Here is a 17051-nt window from a genome sequence, read left to right as displayed (position 1 = left end):
TTTGTGACTCAAGCCATTAAAAATGTGCTACAGAGAAATTATAGATAAGAATTCACTTCTGCAGATCTTTAAATCTTTATTAACACTGAAAACCACTTTTTTCTTATAACTATAGTGTTACTTTCAGCTCTGCCTCAAACTTCAGATACCGCAGGGACATCATTTTTCAAGTACATCTATCAAATACATTAGGCTGAAGTACCTCCAAGTTCATCCACACTGGACTTCTATGCATCCTTTTTGTAACATGCCAAGTTACTTATGCCTCCAATTTCTAGCATGTGGAGACAATACATGATAATGACATCTCTTACTTCAGCTACATTGGGGCTGCTTTGCACTTCACTTCAAGTGCACTTCAAATGTCACTAATGTTTTTACAAAGTATATTTACAAAAGGCACAAAAAGGTTACAATTTTATGAATAATAAAGCCAGCCACTCTTGTAAGTTAGGCCAGGTCTACACTCAAAAATTAAACCAACCTATGCTCAGGGGTGTGAAAAACCCACATCCCTCCACAATGTAGTTAAGCAGACCTAACCTCTGGTATAGATAGTGCTAGGTCGACAGAGAAAACATTTCTGTTGACTTAGCTACTGCCTCTTGGTGAGGTGGATTAACAAGGCTGATGGGAGAATCCCTCCCGTTTCTGTAGTGAGTGGCTACACTGATGGGCTGCTGCAGTTATGCTGCTGTAGCGCTTCATATGTCACCAAGTCCTCACTTCTCTTTTCTTCTCTGGGTTTTCTATGAAAATTATAGCCACATCAATCATGTGCATACATCAGACTGCTATACAAAATACGAAGCTGAAAGCTTCTACCAGGACTGCCTTACACCTGACAGTTTAGCAGCAGAATTAATTATGTTCCTCGGTGTTAAATCACAGTCAATGCTCATGTGGTGCTTGTGACTTCTCAAGAATCTCATGAGCAGGAATTCCAAGGTTTGGAATACTCAAGAATCTGTAGCAGCAGAATAACCACCTTCAACGCCTTCCAAGCCTTTCTAAAGTCCAAATCAAGAATCAGTAAAGATGTGTGTCTTGCTGAGCAGATTATTAGACCCAAACTGGGTATCTCCAAACATATGCCGCTTCTACTGATTAAATTATTTTAAATGAAATATGTATTTTTTTCTGATTAACACTTTAATCTACACATTTCATATCATGTCCTTAACTACATGTAGATTGGATATAATGGTAGAAATCTAAATAAAACAATTCTACAAAGCATAGCTAAAAAAATTCTCCTGCCTGGATCATATATTCAAATAAAATGCATTTATTTTATTGACCACAGAAAGCATAAAATATTTCCATGCAAGTCCATGGTTTTAAGTGACACAAACACAGATCTGGTAATGAACCTTCTTGCCTTAAGAAAATAATATTTTGATGTTTTTGAAATGCTTTCAACTGCTTACATAACCAATTACAGGATCTAACATGGCAACAGGAAGAAATCAGTCATAAATCAGTCTTCTATGCTTTACAGTTGGAATTGTTTCTTATTATAGTCTGGATTTTACCTTTAGTACTTATACTGTGCAATTTGGAATAGCTTCTGTAATAATTTATATTTTGTTCTTCAGAGGATTTGTATGTTCTACAAAGCTAGATACTGGAAACAGCGAGGATTTTCACATCAGCAGATATATATTCACTTGAGTGCACCTCTAAGTAGGTTTGAAGCTTCAGACATTTCAGACTATTCAGAGTTCAGTTATCAAGGGAGTCTATTCTACAGACCATAAAAATCACCTACCTTGACACGGCTCACTGCCTCTTGAGCTTGCATCATTCTTATATTTTTGGAAGGGTTACGTTCCGAGAGCAGCTGTGTAGAACCCAAGTAATTGGCTGCAAAGATGATTCCATCAATGAGATCTTCAGGTTCACAGGGTCCTGGAACTACAGACAGGTATACAATTATTACCTTCCAAAAGGGAGTAAGGCGACAAAAAACTTAATCAAGGGTATTGATACTTGCATGACCTTTCCTAATACATTTCTATACTTACAACAGCCTAATTAAGAGAAGCATTGCAGAGTCCAGCACACATTAAACAGTACACTTATTTCCCATAATTATGACTCAAACACCTAAAAAGCAAAAGTGTAGTATTTAAGAATCTGCATAATGTTTTGATCTTGGAATTGGAGAGTAGTTCATTGTAGCATGCTGCAGTGGGAAAAATACAACAGAGTTCTTCACTATACTAGGCCAAATACTGCTCTCAAATGCATGCACAAGCTTTCTTCCAATTGATATTAATGTAACATTCATAATATGTTACACGTATTGAGATGTTCTTATCTGTGGGCCAAATTCTGTTCTTCTATTTGGGTTTCTTGGTACCCATATTTGTCAATGGGAATGAAAAAAGTGCACAGATCGCCAAAATCTTTGCCAAATACAGAACCTTGTTAGCTCACACTAATGACTGAGACACCATGGGCAACAACTGCATGTTGTGAATCAGCAAGTAAGGAAACACAAGAACACTTCATGTATCAAATTCTAGGGTTGATACAGGTAGGTGTGATGTAGGGGGTCAAATATTAGAGCATCACATCCAATGTACAACAACCGGTAGATCTGAGACAGAGTTATTTCTTTGCTGTGGTGGATGATGTTAATGCAAAAATGCACAATCAAAACAGCACTTCATTTCCTACACCCAAGAACTTTAAAAAGGAACAAAAGCTGCGAGGAGACTCTTTGTGTCTGTGCCACTGATTTTTCCATTTTAAAATAATACATTTCTTATGCATGCCATCACTCTCTAAAGTTACAGAAGTAATTCTGTATGCAAAAATACACAAAGAAATTAGGAGGATGGTGATACAAATGAGCACTTAACATCTATTTTACCAATCATCATCTATGTTAACACCCCCCCCGAAAGCTCTTACGCTCTTCTTATTGAATTTAGTAAACTGCCAAACATATGGAAAGAAAAACATTTAAACACTAAGTAACACTGCGGCACACCAACAAGCATGTCCTGCTACAGGCATTTGGCAGAGGTAGGAACGACTCAACAGATAGTCTAAGCACACATTTAGTAGAAAAGATCGTGTTTTACAGAGAAGGCTGTCTTCATTGGGCAAAGAAACAGTAAAGAGATCAACAACCCTTTGTAGGGCTGTCAGTCAGGCAAAAACATTGGTCAGAAACAGAAGATTTGGAGGACATTTGTGTACTTTGCTTCAAGAGAGGACCACCACTGAACTTCAAGGCCTGAGGACAATGCTACCCACAACAGAAAAGAAGCTGTCTTTGTGCTCTCTGGCCACATGATGTACCTGAGTTCAGGAACAGATTGAGACAGACACCTTCCAGACTTGTACAGATGGTATAAACTAATAACTGGGGAATAAAGAAGTCCAAATAGCCTGCCAAGGATTAACACTAAGGGTAGAGCTGCACAGCACATCAATCACCCCATCCATCTGAAAGAAGGGAAGATGCCAGATGGCAGCTGAAGAAGAGGAAAAAGTGGACAGATTAAAAAAAAAACCTGTAATCAAAAATGAAGAGAAAATAAGGATATGTGGAACTTATTTTTTATGAATATTACTCAAATTTAAGCTCCAATCCAGAAAAGCACATATACACATGTTTAGCGTAATAGATAGACTCACTGACTTCAGTGAGATTTTCAAATTAATTACCATTTTACAAACTGCTTTAGCAACTGCCAGGATAATTTTCCAGGGATGGAAAAAGGAGAGGTGGAGGGACGGAGAGAGAAATAAAGGATGGTATTTATACTGTACTTGTGTTATGCTCATCTCCTTTATTTAATGGTTAAGCCTTATTTTCAGCTTGATTACATCAACACTAAAGAGGCAGTCACTCCACAATTTTGGCACCAATCCCTTGACTGTAAATACTCTGTGTTCCCCAACAGCTCTACAACGGGAACTTGCTATGAGCCATATCAACATGCCAAGCTGCTAAACCATCTCTCCCAAGTAAACAAATTAATTGTGTGAGGGGGAAAAGGGGACATTGAATGGAGATGCTAATTTAATTTAAAAAAAAAACCCAAACCCAACAACAATTTTCTGGTAAAGTGAACTTTCTTACGTATATAACCAACTGAACTTCTCTGGTGCATGCATGGGTAAGCCCTTGAACAGGAAAAATAAATACCATGCTACAATGTATAGAGGTAGCTACTCGCATCTACTTTAATTCGTGGATACTTCTAATTCCTCGTTGTCCTAAATTCTAATTTTAAAAAAATCATCAAACACAAATTAAGTGTGATTAAACCCTTAAATTTCTTCATCAGAAAATGCTGCTGCCTCTTACCCTTCCATACAGACCAAACGTCTGACTGCTATAATGTCAGCCTGCTGCAGAAACAAAACAGTCTTGGTAATTCGGTAATCACAGTACATTTTAAAAAAATCAATACTAACAGCCCCACGGTCTCCAGAGGCCTAACATTAACTAACCAACATTAACACAAAGTGGAGCAATTTGTTAAGTTAGGGAACACTGCAGTTTCAAACTTCCGAAGGATAATTATTTACAACAATAGGCCAGATTTTGCTATAATCTAAACTAGTGTAAATCTATTGCTAATCCACTAACCTCAATTGAGTTACTCTGGATCTTGATCAATGTGACTCAAAGCAGAATTTAGCCCAGTGTGCTGGGGAGAGAATTTTTGTTTTAAATAATTGAACATACTTTCACAGTACCCTCTAAAAATTAGAAGGAACCTCAACCAACTCTGTAGGAGTCTACTCATCAAAGAAACTGCATGACCAGTTCCACAGTGGGTCAAGTCATTTGCCTAGTATCTCAAGAATCAATTACAGTGGGTGCAGTTCTAAACTACTGAATGAGTAAGAACAATCAGAGCAAAAATTCCACAAAGACACCAGATTTTAGATTTGTGATCCCATCTAATGAGCTAATTTCAGCACAGTTTCTCTTTAAGGTATTCTGCTCCCCTCTACCATGCTTCACCAAAAAGGATATATACTTTACAAAGAACTGATGCATCTCTTTGCTGAAATGCATATAATGCCTTTTCAGGCCTAGCTTTTCATCTCATGTATCTTTTTCTCTTCTACAGCACACAACTAAACATATGGGCATAATACTTACAAATCCTTTCCTATACAATCATTGGCAAGTCAAGCAATGACCAGAAGTCTGATCCATAACACTGCAGGATTTGCAACAAAATACTTCAGAAAAGGAAGTGACACTTATCTACAAATATAGGCCCCCTACCCTGTTTTCTTCACACACGCCATCTACTGAATTCAAAGGTGTATAAGGTGCTCATGAAATGCAGGGTTTGGTTTATCCTTGGCAATATCCCATCTTTTGTAAGTCTCTATAGAAATAGATTTTTGTCTCCATTTCTGTTCCAAAGTACTGGGAGACTACTTGAAAGGCACTTTACCTTCACAGACATCAGCATTCAGTTCTGTGTTTCCTCTGCTATATTTAACGACATCACTAACACCTCAAGTGGAGCATGGAGCTATAATCCCTGCCCTACTTTAGGTGTCTACGTATTACTGACTGTTGCAAAAGAAAAAAGGGCCATGAATTCATGTCAAGTGTTCCCAACAGTTTAGGGACAGTGAACATGACTTTCAGCTTGTTTGTTTTAAAAACAGATTTACTGTAGAAGTAAATTATTACCTAAAAAAGTCTCAAATAATTTTATTAATGCTTCAGTAGGGGCAGCAAAGCGTGTCTTAAAATAGCTTTATTTATAAGGTTTTATTTCAAGGATTTTGATTCACCTTAATGTATCTCCTTCATCTTTTCAAAGAGAAACTTTAGTGGATGATATTGGCAAGATCATTATGATATCAACAGATGGCGGTTGACTATATTGTTATCACAACCTCAGCAACATTTTTTACATCTTATATACCAAGAGCTTATACAAAGAGGCAGTGGGTAAGGGGAAGCATGCTATGTGGATAAATCTTCCAACAGTTTTCCATCAAGAAGGAAATCCATACACACACATACTCCCTGTCACACACTCTGCCCCCGTCCTCCCTTCAGCTGAAAAGCAGCTGGCAATGTAGTAGGATGCCCATGGAACAATGGGATTGGGAAACCTGCATCATGTGATGCTGTGCCTTCCCCATAAGGCATTGCAAACCCTTCCCAAAGCATCCTGCGGCGAGTTGCACAGTGGGATAGCTACCACAATGCACTGCTCTCTTTGCTGTTGCAAGAGCTGCTAATGTGGATGCGCTCCAGCATCACAAGGAGCACAGTGTGGACACGCAACAGCGGTTTAATTCCAGCGCTTTAATAAAAGTGGTATAACTTGTTGCGCAGAAACTTGCCAGACATAGACATACCCCTACTGACAGTGAAGGCAAGGAATGGGAAAAAAATACACTGCAAAGCTGGAGAAAGACAAATTTAGTTTGAAAATAGGTTTTAATTTTATGCTGCCTCTTGATGTTACTGATAAAACAATTATTTCTTTAAAAATATATATGATTTTAAGTTTAGACAGTATCTCTTTAAAAAGGCATTTGATGTCCTGGGTTTTTATTTTGGTAGTATAACATTTAGCAATACCATTTCTTTGCTGTAGGATGTAAGTGTCCTATAGAATGAGGCTCTTCTAGCAGTAAGCATAAACATATAAAAAAAACAAACCTCAAAACACAACAATACTGCACTTGGGGGCATGAGATATTCCAAGAAAAATCAACTGAATTCAAGAGAAGGAATCTGTTACCACTGCAAATCTAATAACAGCAGGCCAAATATTCAACAGGGTCCCTTAATTGTGCTTGCAAAAAAGTCTGTTTGCACCCGCAGGACAGGTAACTGCATGTGCAGACACTTTGCATATGCAAATACATACAACTACAAATACTGCTACCCTGGTTCAGGAGTGCTGCTGAAAATGTGTCCCTAAATAGTTAATTGGATGCAGGCTAGTGCACTAATGTGGTACCTCTGTCAGAGTTCACTGCAGAAATAGGAAAATGTTCAGTGGTTAATGGCAGGGACTGTCTTTTCATTATGTGTGGGTACTATGCCCAGCACAATGGGGTCCTGTGCGATGTCTGGGGGCCCCAGTGCAATACAAATGAATAGCAGTAATAAAACACAGGGCATTTTGGCTTTGGATTCAGGGAGAAATCTGATTAGCCAACATGAACTCCTTCTGTACCATGTACTTTTGTGATTGTACCATACCTACATGACAGTGAAAAGCCAATAGACAGTTCATCCTCTCTTGCTATGCTATTAAAGAAAAGAATCAGAGGAAACAAATTTTACTAAAACTTAAAATATGTGTTTCATGCTATCCTAAAAGCTATATGGATCCTATTTTCAACATGAGAGCAGTGAACTTTTAAAACAGAAAGAAAAAACAAAACATTCACAATACCCAAAAAAAAAAAATTGTTTTTAATTACTTATGGAAGTACTGTAAAGTGTTTAGTTTTCTAGCATCTAATTTCTACAGTCTCTCTGCCCTCCCCTCCTTTACCCTGGTCCACTGCACAATTCTGTTCGTAAAAAGAAAAGGAGTACTTGTGGCACCTTAGAGGCTAAGAAATTTATTTGAGCATAAGCTTTCGTGAGCTTTCATGCATCCGATGAAGTGAGCTGTAGCTCACGAAAGCTTATGCTCAAATAAATTTGTTAGTCTCTAAGGTGCCACAAGTATTCCTTTTCTTTTTGCGGATACAGACTAACACGGCTGCTACTCTGAATTCTGTTAGTGTTTATTTCCAAGTGCCAGCATTTCCTCTCCTTCTTGATTCTTCTGCCTGCAGGGAATGTGTTTAATTTACTTCAATTTAGGGCTTGTTAGCCAGTAAATGCCAAGAGTTTAAATGTAAGTTCCTTCAGCAGTCAATCTGTGTAAAGAGGCATTAGCATGACTCAGGAACCTCTTGATGCCAACTGGCAGAGGGCACAAGGGATGCACAGAGTTTTACTGAGAACCCCTATATCACAATAATATGCACAATATGTTATATGCACAATAATTCACTAACGGGTGGCATGTGAGGGGGTCTCCTGAGAGCCAGTAAAACATCGGTCATCAAAACCATTATGAAATGCATGTAAGGCTCATATTTAAAGGAGTTATGTACCTTTACTGGAAATTATGTTTTTAAGGTCTGTAAGTTGAAGCAGGTCACCAGAAGGTGACAAACATGTTCCTTTCATATTGGCAAGAGAAGGTGATATGTCTGTTGGGTTATATGCAAATTTAGTATTGTTTACTTCACAATGGAAGCTTCGGCTCTTGTAGGATTTTATTTTACAGGTAACACTTTGTTTCCAATATTTCTGCTTGCTATCATTTTTGAATTTGTTCTTTGTTAAATAAATGCATAGGTGCATTCTCTATCAACAAATCTAAGTGCTGCGTGTTAAGTGGCGCAGTGGTGCAAGGTGTAACTGGTAAGCTGCAACATACTGTTCCTTTACAACAGTGGGTCTAATACTTCTGTGAGTGTCCAGAGGATCAGGGGCTGGACATTACAGAAGGACGCTCGGGAGTTACAGTGTGCCTATCACTGACTTGCAGAGGAACAGCAGAGCTTGCATGGGCTGAAGGGATCACTTGTGCTGCCTATTGCTGGGGGTGTCAGGGAGCTGACCTCTAGCAGGCACAGACAAGGCTTCCTCATAGGAACAGCAGGTGCTAGAGAGGTGCCTCACAGCCCTGGATAATCCTGGGAACCATCACAGGTAGCCTTTAAACTTACCATTTGCACTGTCTCTCAAGGAAGCTACTGAAAACAGAAACTGCTGCTCAAGCCAGTGAGATCAGGAAGCTGGGAAAAGTCTGCCCAAGAAGTATATATTTCTAAATGAAAATACATTGATCTTGAGGAAGGACTGGTCTTAAAAATTGAATTCTTTAAGATCTATGGGGGAGAGTATGTATGTGTCAGCATAATAGAATTAACAAGTAAAATCCTCACAAATCATGTTTGAGACGATATTTCAGCTATCTGCAGGGAAATTCATCAAACCAACATACAAACCTGAAGAGCTCATCTTTCAGCATTTAAACTGGATACCCAACCTTTTAGGATCAGGCCTTAATATGCATGTTTGTTCTGACAAGTGGGTGTTTTTTCAGTTGAAAACTGTAATTCCCTTTTGTCTTCTGCAAAGGTGAGTATCATATATTTATTACTTCTGTAACTCAAAACTCACGAGAGGATGAGTGTTAGTTGTTGTTTTTTTTCTTTCCAGTAAAAGATAATCTTTTAATAAAGAAATCAAGGTTGTTGGTCTGGAAAAGATCAGGATAAACAGAAAGGATGCAACTAAGTGAACCTTGTATCCATTGTGATCAAAATATAATTGTTATGCAAGAAAGTGATTGTGTAGATGACATTCATTCTAAGGGAGATGTTCTAGCTCAACCAGACGTCATGGGTTGGATGCAGGAATCATCTGACCTTCTGTGTTACACATGAGGTCAGACTAGACCATCATTAGGTCCCTTTTGATTTTAAAGTCTATTAATGTAATTTGCCAGTGTTTAAGCTAGTTATTAAAGTGATACCCAAAAGCCTTCATTCAGCAAAGTGGTTAAGCCTAATATGCCTAACTTTAGGCCTAACTTTGAGTAGTCACACTGAAGTTATGTGCTTAAAGTTAGGCATATATACAAATATTTTACTGAATCAGGCTAGACATTTTCACTAATTTAATAGGAACAATGTGAATAACGAAGCTAAATTGACCAGCATATTTAAAGATGGCCGCCTAAGAGCCTGCACAGGGATGCAGGGCTCCTCTGTTGAGCCTTCCTCTATCAGCTGTCTGAACGTGCATGGAAGCAGTGTCATTACTTCCAATTCAAACTCTCACATGGATTCAATTAGCTCCAACCAAGCTATGACAGCGGATAGACTCTTTGTTAGGAGCAGAGTGAATTACAGTCTGGGACTGACTTGTTCTGCAGAGAAAATTCAAGGACCAGCCAAGTTTGGGAACAAAGTTTAGGCTGAAATTTACATTATGTTTTTTTACTGATAACTCGGTTAAGCTGAACCTAAAGAAGGGATAGGTTTGAACATTATTCACTGTATATATGCTCTGTTGAGAGCAGGGTGAGAAGCTTTCCATCTTATACATAAGGTATATGTTGTGCATAAATATATTATGCCTGTTTCTTACTCAAACTTTACAATTGCAAAATCTTGGATTTTTGGTGGGGTTTTTTAGTATATTGTTTTATACTGCTGTAACCTTAGAATACAGTCAAATTTACTTACCATCAACAAAACTTGGAAATGAAGACACTTTCTTTGTCTGTTGGGAAGTAAAAATAATGCACTGTATAACTATCAAAACAGCAAAATCAAGTTCAGATTACAAAGGATAACTTCTATTATATTTAATATAATGAAAGATCCATTTTTACACTGAATTCTTTAAAATTATTTAATTTTCTCTTATAGTTTTACATGGCGGCTATTTAAACAGTATAATGTTTTTAAATACCATTAATTTCATGGGTCTGTAATTAAAAAAATAAAATACTAAAAATACCCTGCAAAACTAGAGTCTTGGTCTATATTGGAACCCCCTCTGTTGGTACAGTGCCTAGCATAATCCCTTATCTTAGTTGGGGGCCCTAGGTGCTACTTTAATACTAATCAATGGAAGTTCAGTTCATAGACTCCTTTACTAACAATGTTATGCCAGTTTGAGCATTAATGTCTCCAATACAGGGGTTAATTTCCCCAATAATGGAAGAGGGCTTTTTGTGTGTGCAAGTCTTCATTTACATTACAGGCTACTACTACCATAACTCCCTTGTGCGCTTTTTAGACAACAGACCCCTCAGATTTTAAGCATCATGTCTGGCCCCAAGCACATCCTCACTCTGCATTCTCAGACTCCTTCTTTGCTCCATTATTCAGTGCCACTAGCCCATCTCTGGTGTCTATCACAGCATCTTTTTCACATCTGACTGAGCAGGTGCACAGCTCACCACAGAGGCCACTTGTAAGGCTGTGAATCAGTTGGGCCTTCAGCTGTGAACGATGTGATGTGTGGATCAGTTGGTAGGGATTATTCACAGAGATATTATTCAGGAATTTTAGCAATCCTTTGACTCCAAATGCAGCAATTTCACATAAGAAAGAGGTGGAGAGGAAACCAGGCACATTCTGATGTTGCCTTACTTTCCAGTGGCCCCAGAAACAAGAATTTCTGAAGTCTCCTTATATCACCTGAACAACAAGTAATCTGAAGACGGGGTTTTTTTTACCCATGAAAGCTTATGCCCAAATAAATCTGTTAGTCTTTAAGGTGCCACTGGACTCCTTGTTGTTTTTGTGGATACAGACTAACACGGCTACCCGCTGATACTTATATCACCTGAACATTTTAGGGCTGTGTTTATAAAATGGGCAGTTATAAAAAGTGACTGCTGCTGCAACTGGTTCATGGAAGCTTTGTGAGCTGCAAGAAACATGCAGTCATGGAAGCTGCTGTTGCGAGCGAGCGAGAGATTAGGTCATCCTCCCCATTTAATGAAATATTTGCTGCTCATGATGGGGAGAAATTTTGGGGGAGAAAGGAGAATAGGAGCCTAAGGTGCTTACCTCTGTTGCATTATTGTTGTCAATTGGTCCATTTAGGTCAGAACGTTGTTGTTTCCTTGGCTGTTCTAAACCATTGCACACCTGTAAGGAATCAGAGAAACACTTTCATTCCTTTTTCAACCCACTCCAAAATAAATCACAAAGAAAATAATCATCACGCTAGATGTTTCCTTGAATGTTATTGATTGAAGATATGGTAAGAGAATGACAGCAAAAAAGTGCCCCAAAATGTCATCTGCATTCAAGGAAGACACCCAATCCGTAGTGCCGCCACCATGTGTTTGAAACAAAAGTAGTTCAGATAAACCAAGTCTATATTGTTCTTCTCAAGTCTTCAAAATAGGTCTTAAGGGGACTTAAGGGATGCATAGGCCTCATTATTAGAGCCCTGCGCGGATACAAAAATGTGGATCCACATCTGATCCGCATCCGCCAGGATCAATCCGTGATCCAACCAGTGATCCGCTAGCCGTCTTTTACCTGTATCCACATCCGCACCTGCAGAAGCAAGGCGTCTCACAAGCGCTAATGACAGGGGAGTGAGGGGAAGAAAGTGGAGGGTGGGGTCTTGCAGGGAAGAGGCAGCGCGAGGGTGGAGACTGGAGGTAAGGGGCAGCACAGGGGTGGGGTCTTGAGGAGAAGGAGCAGTGCGGAGCGGGAGGACTGGGGGGAAAGGGCATCGCATCATGTGCTGTTCCTGGGGGCTCGTGAGCGACGCCACATGGAAGCAGCAGTGCATGTTGCATCACAGTGGGGTGGAGGGGTGGGGCGCCGGGGCCCCGCCCTCCCCAATACCCATGGCCAGGAGTGGGCCCTGCTGCCCAGGAACCAGCGGCCCGGGGCCGGGACTAGGAGTGCAGCTAGTGCTGCTGAGCCAGGCAAGGGTGGGGATGCTGCTGCTGCCTGAGGGGCCCAAGCTGCTGGACAGGAAGCGGGGCAGCGAGCGGGTGAGTAGAGCCCTGCGTGGTTGTATCTGCATCCAATCCACTATCCACAAAAATGGTCGGTCAATAGCCGCATCAGCTATGAAGCGGATACCTGCAGATTTGCAGGGCTCTACTCATGATGGCCCTATGCACAGTGGTGAATTTCACACAATATGCATAAACGAAAGCTAAAATCCCAGCGCCAGGTCACAAAAGCAGTTTAATTTGAGTGTTATAGTAATAAGAAAGAGGGCTTGATTCTATTTTTCCTATCACCTTATTCTGATTTTGTAGGGCCCTCATCAGCCTGACCCTTGAACATGAAGGTTGTCTCCTACAAGTTGCTGAGTGGCCTCAACACCCTTTGACCACAGTGGGAGTGGGGGGCACTCAATGGCATGCAAAAATCAAGAGAGAGGTGAGGGGCCTCACCGAAATGGATATTTCAGATCTGAGAAAGGGAACCATAACTCTGACAGATTCCCACCCCTCATCATATCTACAACCTTTTAGGCCACACAAGTCGTAAGGAGAATGCTGGCATAGTGGCAGCAGGGCTTCCAGCCTGCCATGGCAACTCAAAAAGAAAATCTTCAAGCTCCACACCAGGGAAGTGCAAAGCATTTCAGATCATTCCCTTGGTAATCCTATTTTTCTCAGGAGCAGAACCCTTTCCCCACTTCTGATAGAAGCTGTGGAGCCCTGACAGTCTGCTGGTACAAGGGACAACCCTCTTCCTCAGTTGCCAGGAAAGGATTGTTGTAGGGCTACGCAACACGACTCAGATTCAAGTTCAATTCTTAGAAACCTAGAAAACTGAGTATTTCTAACTTTGCCACAGATCCTCTGTATAATTTTTGGCAAGTCACTTAACTTCGGTGTCTCGATTTCCCCTACGTATACTTGCATGCCTCAGAGTGGTGTTGTGCGGCTTTATATTAAGGTTTGTAAACTTTTTTGAGATCTTTGGATTTAGAGTGCTATATATTAATGCAAAATATTGCCAGTTTGTTATTATTTCCAGGTGGCAGCGTGAAAGGTGATTTCTGAACTGCTTAGCCCCTCTCGCTTTCTGACCGCCTCCATGCCAAAATGTAGCTGTAGGCTAGAAGGAATTTGTATATTTGAATCAGAGACAAATTTTTCCCTAAAGAGATAACAGTCAGTCAGCAGGGCAAAAACTTGACTCTGTAGTACTACTGTAGGGGACATAAATTCCTCTAAACTCACTCTCATTAGCTTGATTTTCAGATATGGCAACTTGGTAGGGCATAGTCCAAGGCTCCTTCCAAGAAAACACGATAGTCTCAGGAAACAAATGTCTACTGCCCACACTATCAAGAGTTCTGGGGGGAGCTTTATAAAGCTCTATAGCAACTTTGAACTAGATACTGTACATAGCTATGATAGTCAAGAAGTTGACTACATTCTCTTAATGTCTACAACAGCTCTTCTGTTTGAGACAAATCTTATGATGTTGGATGGTTAAACAAATACGGTACAATAGGTGCTGATGTGCAGTGAAATACGTTAATATGGGTGAACAAATATCCACAGTCTCAGAACACCACAATTATCATAGCCAAATCATTTTTAAAATACTGGGATTAGATCAGAAATGCTTTAAGCAGGGGTAATGATATGACCGTACTAAAAATAGATCAATTTGTAAAAAAAAAAAAAATGACAGTAAATATGTTGGCTCAAATATGTGTAAGAGCATTTAAATTTTTAATTTATTTATTTTAAAAAGACTGTCAGTTCTGATTACTGCATACCTGGCTGAACTGAAAAATGCATCAGCATGTAACAAATGAACTGGGTTAGAACAACACTGAATTGGTTTGGTGAGCATATACTCAGTGTAGTAAATTAGATTTGAGATGGCTATATACTCCAAGAAATAAAGCCTAATATAAAAAGATACAGCTGGACATTAGTCAGTTAGATGCAGTTCTGATACAAAAATCCCCTTTGATGGTAGTTATGCTCAATTTCATATGCAATTCCATACTATCCTAATGTTAGATCTAACTATTTCATCATTTAGATGAGACTCTTTAATTTTTAAATTATTTATAGTAGACATTTCCTGAAATTGCTGTTTTCAGAAAGGACCTTGGGTTCACTTCATTCCTTTAATGTTTGCGGTCACATATTTACTATGTATGTTATATGTTAGTTTGTAGAAGCTATGACTGAGATCAGAATCCCATTATGCAGAATCCATAACCTGTAGAGATCCTTTAACCACCTCTCTATTCAATATATTACCTGCACTCATAAATGTGTCTTTATTTACTTCTTACTTTACTTTAGTTAACCTCACAAGGTGTAGGAACTCTCTATGGTGACTCTAGGCCCACAGAGCCTTGGCAGCAAGGGGACTTGGGCATGACTGAGTAATGGGATTAATGGTTTCTGCTCCCTTTGCACTGCCTGCTCAGCAAAAAGGAAGGGTAACAGGGCAGACTGTCTGGACCCTTGACCTTTCTCAAATAACATGTTTGGCCCCAGGCGAGAGGATTGAACAGCACAGCTCTAACATGTCTTGCCGCCCAGCACTGGCTGTGTGATTCACTCAGGAGATGGGGAACACACCTGAGTGGATCCGTTCAGGAAGGTGAGAGAAGAGCAACAGCATCCCAGAGAGGAAACTTGAGGTTCTCAGAGGTGATTTCATTGTGAGTCATTGACACAAACAGGGAAGCAAAGCCCAAAGCCCTTGACACAGCGAAAGGAGGAAACTTGCCAAATTGTCACAAAAGAGGCAATGTTAACTCCTTCTCTGCCAGTTCTCCCCAACACCTGTTTTGTTGTCTTCACCCATTAATCCTTTCTCTACCTGTCCTCTCCTGCATTCGCTATACTTTTCTTCCCCATTAACCCTTTCGCCACGACCCCATGGCCCATATCTCCCATTCTGCTCTCCCATTAACGTTTTCTCTGCTTTTCCTCCTGCACCGCCACTGAACTCTGCTTGCCTATTATTTTTCCCCCATGCTCATTTGGATGCAAGCCCACTGTGTTACCTTTGCCCATTCGCACGTCCCTTAGTGGTCCCAGTCCTCAAAGATTTCACTGCAAATCACGGACCCTCGTGTGGGTAAAAAGGGGTGCCAAGTAATTTTATTTTAAAATTACTAAAACTATTAGGCCAGCTCTAATAATTGTTTCTCTTAAGATTCAGGGGTGCGGATCCCATTACTTTACTTAGCCTCAATGCATGAAGACTACAGTTTATCCAGTGACTCCTTTAAATAATTATGAGTCCCACTCCACAGTTTTATTTACACAGGATGTTGGGTGCAAATGATTCTTCTACCTGCATTGTTTGTTTATCAGTTTGATTAACTGCTGTGTTCCATATCTGATCAATCTTCAGAGTTTGGTCTTACATACAGGTGCAAGGGGGACAGTGAGAACAGGGGGAAGCAATCCAGCTAAAAAACAGGAGACCACTCTATCCTCTCCTTACCTCTTGGCCTCGGGGAGCAGTGCTCTCCCATGCCTCTTCATTGATGAAATGAGGACTCACCAGGCAGAGGAATCTGAAGTGAAAACAGGAGGAGGAGTTTGAGGAGTTTCTAGGCCTCACGCTCTTCCTGCAAGTAGGGTGAGAGGCAGCAACTAGAGCATTAACACTAAGGGGTGATCTCTATTCTAAAGGTACTCCTCTCCAGGAGGAGTGGGGAAGAAGAGCTGCCACAACTCCAGGACCACCTCCTCCTCAAAGAGGAAAACAACTTAGCCTTTGATTTAGATGTCACAAGACAAGACTGTGTAGAAAGTGCAAACTAGGCTCAGTTGCCCACATATTTCATACACAGCTAGAGCTAGGAAGCAAGTAGTCTTATTTATATGGAAGAAGATAAGGCAGTTGACCAATGCAAAGCAGGTTGAGACTTTGAGCCAACGCAAGCCAGATGTTAAAATAATATTAGAATTTAGATATTCCAGGAGGACTCCATAGAAGAGTCTAAAAGGCCTTCAATTCCACTAACACAGACATTACTGGATACACCTGTTTTCTTAATGTTAATTTACAGAATTTCCAGTTTGCATTGATACTGGAAGTAAGTGACAGACAGCTAAAGCTATAATACTTAGAAAATTAAATTTGAGGAAACTATCTACAACTGAAGATTATTATAAAGCATTATCCACCATTAATGCAACATGACAGGACCAACAGCCAAACTGGAAATCTGGGATCTACAATGATCATAACTCATTTAATAACTGGATTACAATGCTACAGACTTGTCAGAGATAGTCTGATTTAAAGAGAACAAGTTCTACCAAGTAAAGATTGGGGACTTACTCTTCTTGCATAGGTGTCTTAAGATATCTCAATCCCCCATCCAGACACTCAAATCAGGATTTAGGCATGTAAGATGCCCATTCTTGTACCAAAGTGACAATATGTACAGGCAAAAGCAGGATTTGGATAGCCAGTTCAGATATCCTCATTTAAGAATTGGTCAACATACAACAATCCAGAAG

The 17051-nt window shown here is 40.0% G+C and overlaps 1 protein-coding gene across 2 annotated transcripts in view; it reads right to left on the bottom strand.

The window, feature by feature from the left end:
* Positions 1 to 17051, bottom strand: part of APBA2 (amyloid beta precursor protein binding family A member 2) — an 81700-nt gene that overhangs the window by 46444 nt on the left and 18205 nt on the right. For both annotated transcript variants that reach the window (XM_077828430.1, XM_077828431.1), the window contains exons 2-4: positions 11620 to 11700; positions 10282 to 10318; positions 1772 to 1917 (exon numbers count right to left, since the gene is read on the bottom strand). In XM_077828430.1, the coding sequence (XP_077684556.1) occupies positions 1772 to 1917; positions 10282 to 10318; positions 11620 to 11700 (264 nt within the window). The remainder of the gene's footprint in view (positions 1 to 1771; positions 1918 to 10281; positions 10319 to 11619; positions 11701 to 17051) is intronic.

Source organism: Eretmochelys imbricata, chromosome 10, assembly GCF_965152235.1.
Source record: "Eretmochelys imbricata isolate rEreImb1 chromosome 10, rEreImb1.hap1, whole genome shotgun sequence".
Taxonomy (NCBI): domain Eukaryota; kingdom Metazoa; phylum Chordata; order Testudines; family Cheloniidae; genus Eretmochelys; species Eretmochelys imbricata.
Note: the sequence above shows the minus strand (reverse complement) of the source record. Positions and strands in the feature narration are given on the sequence as shown.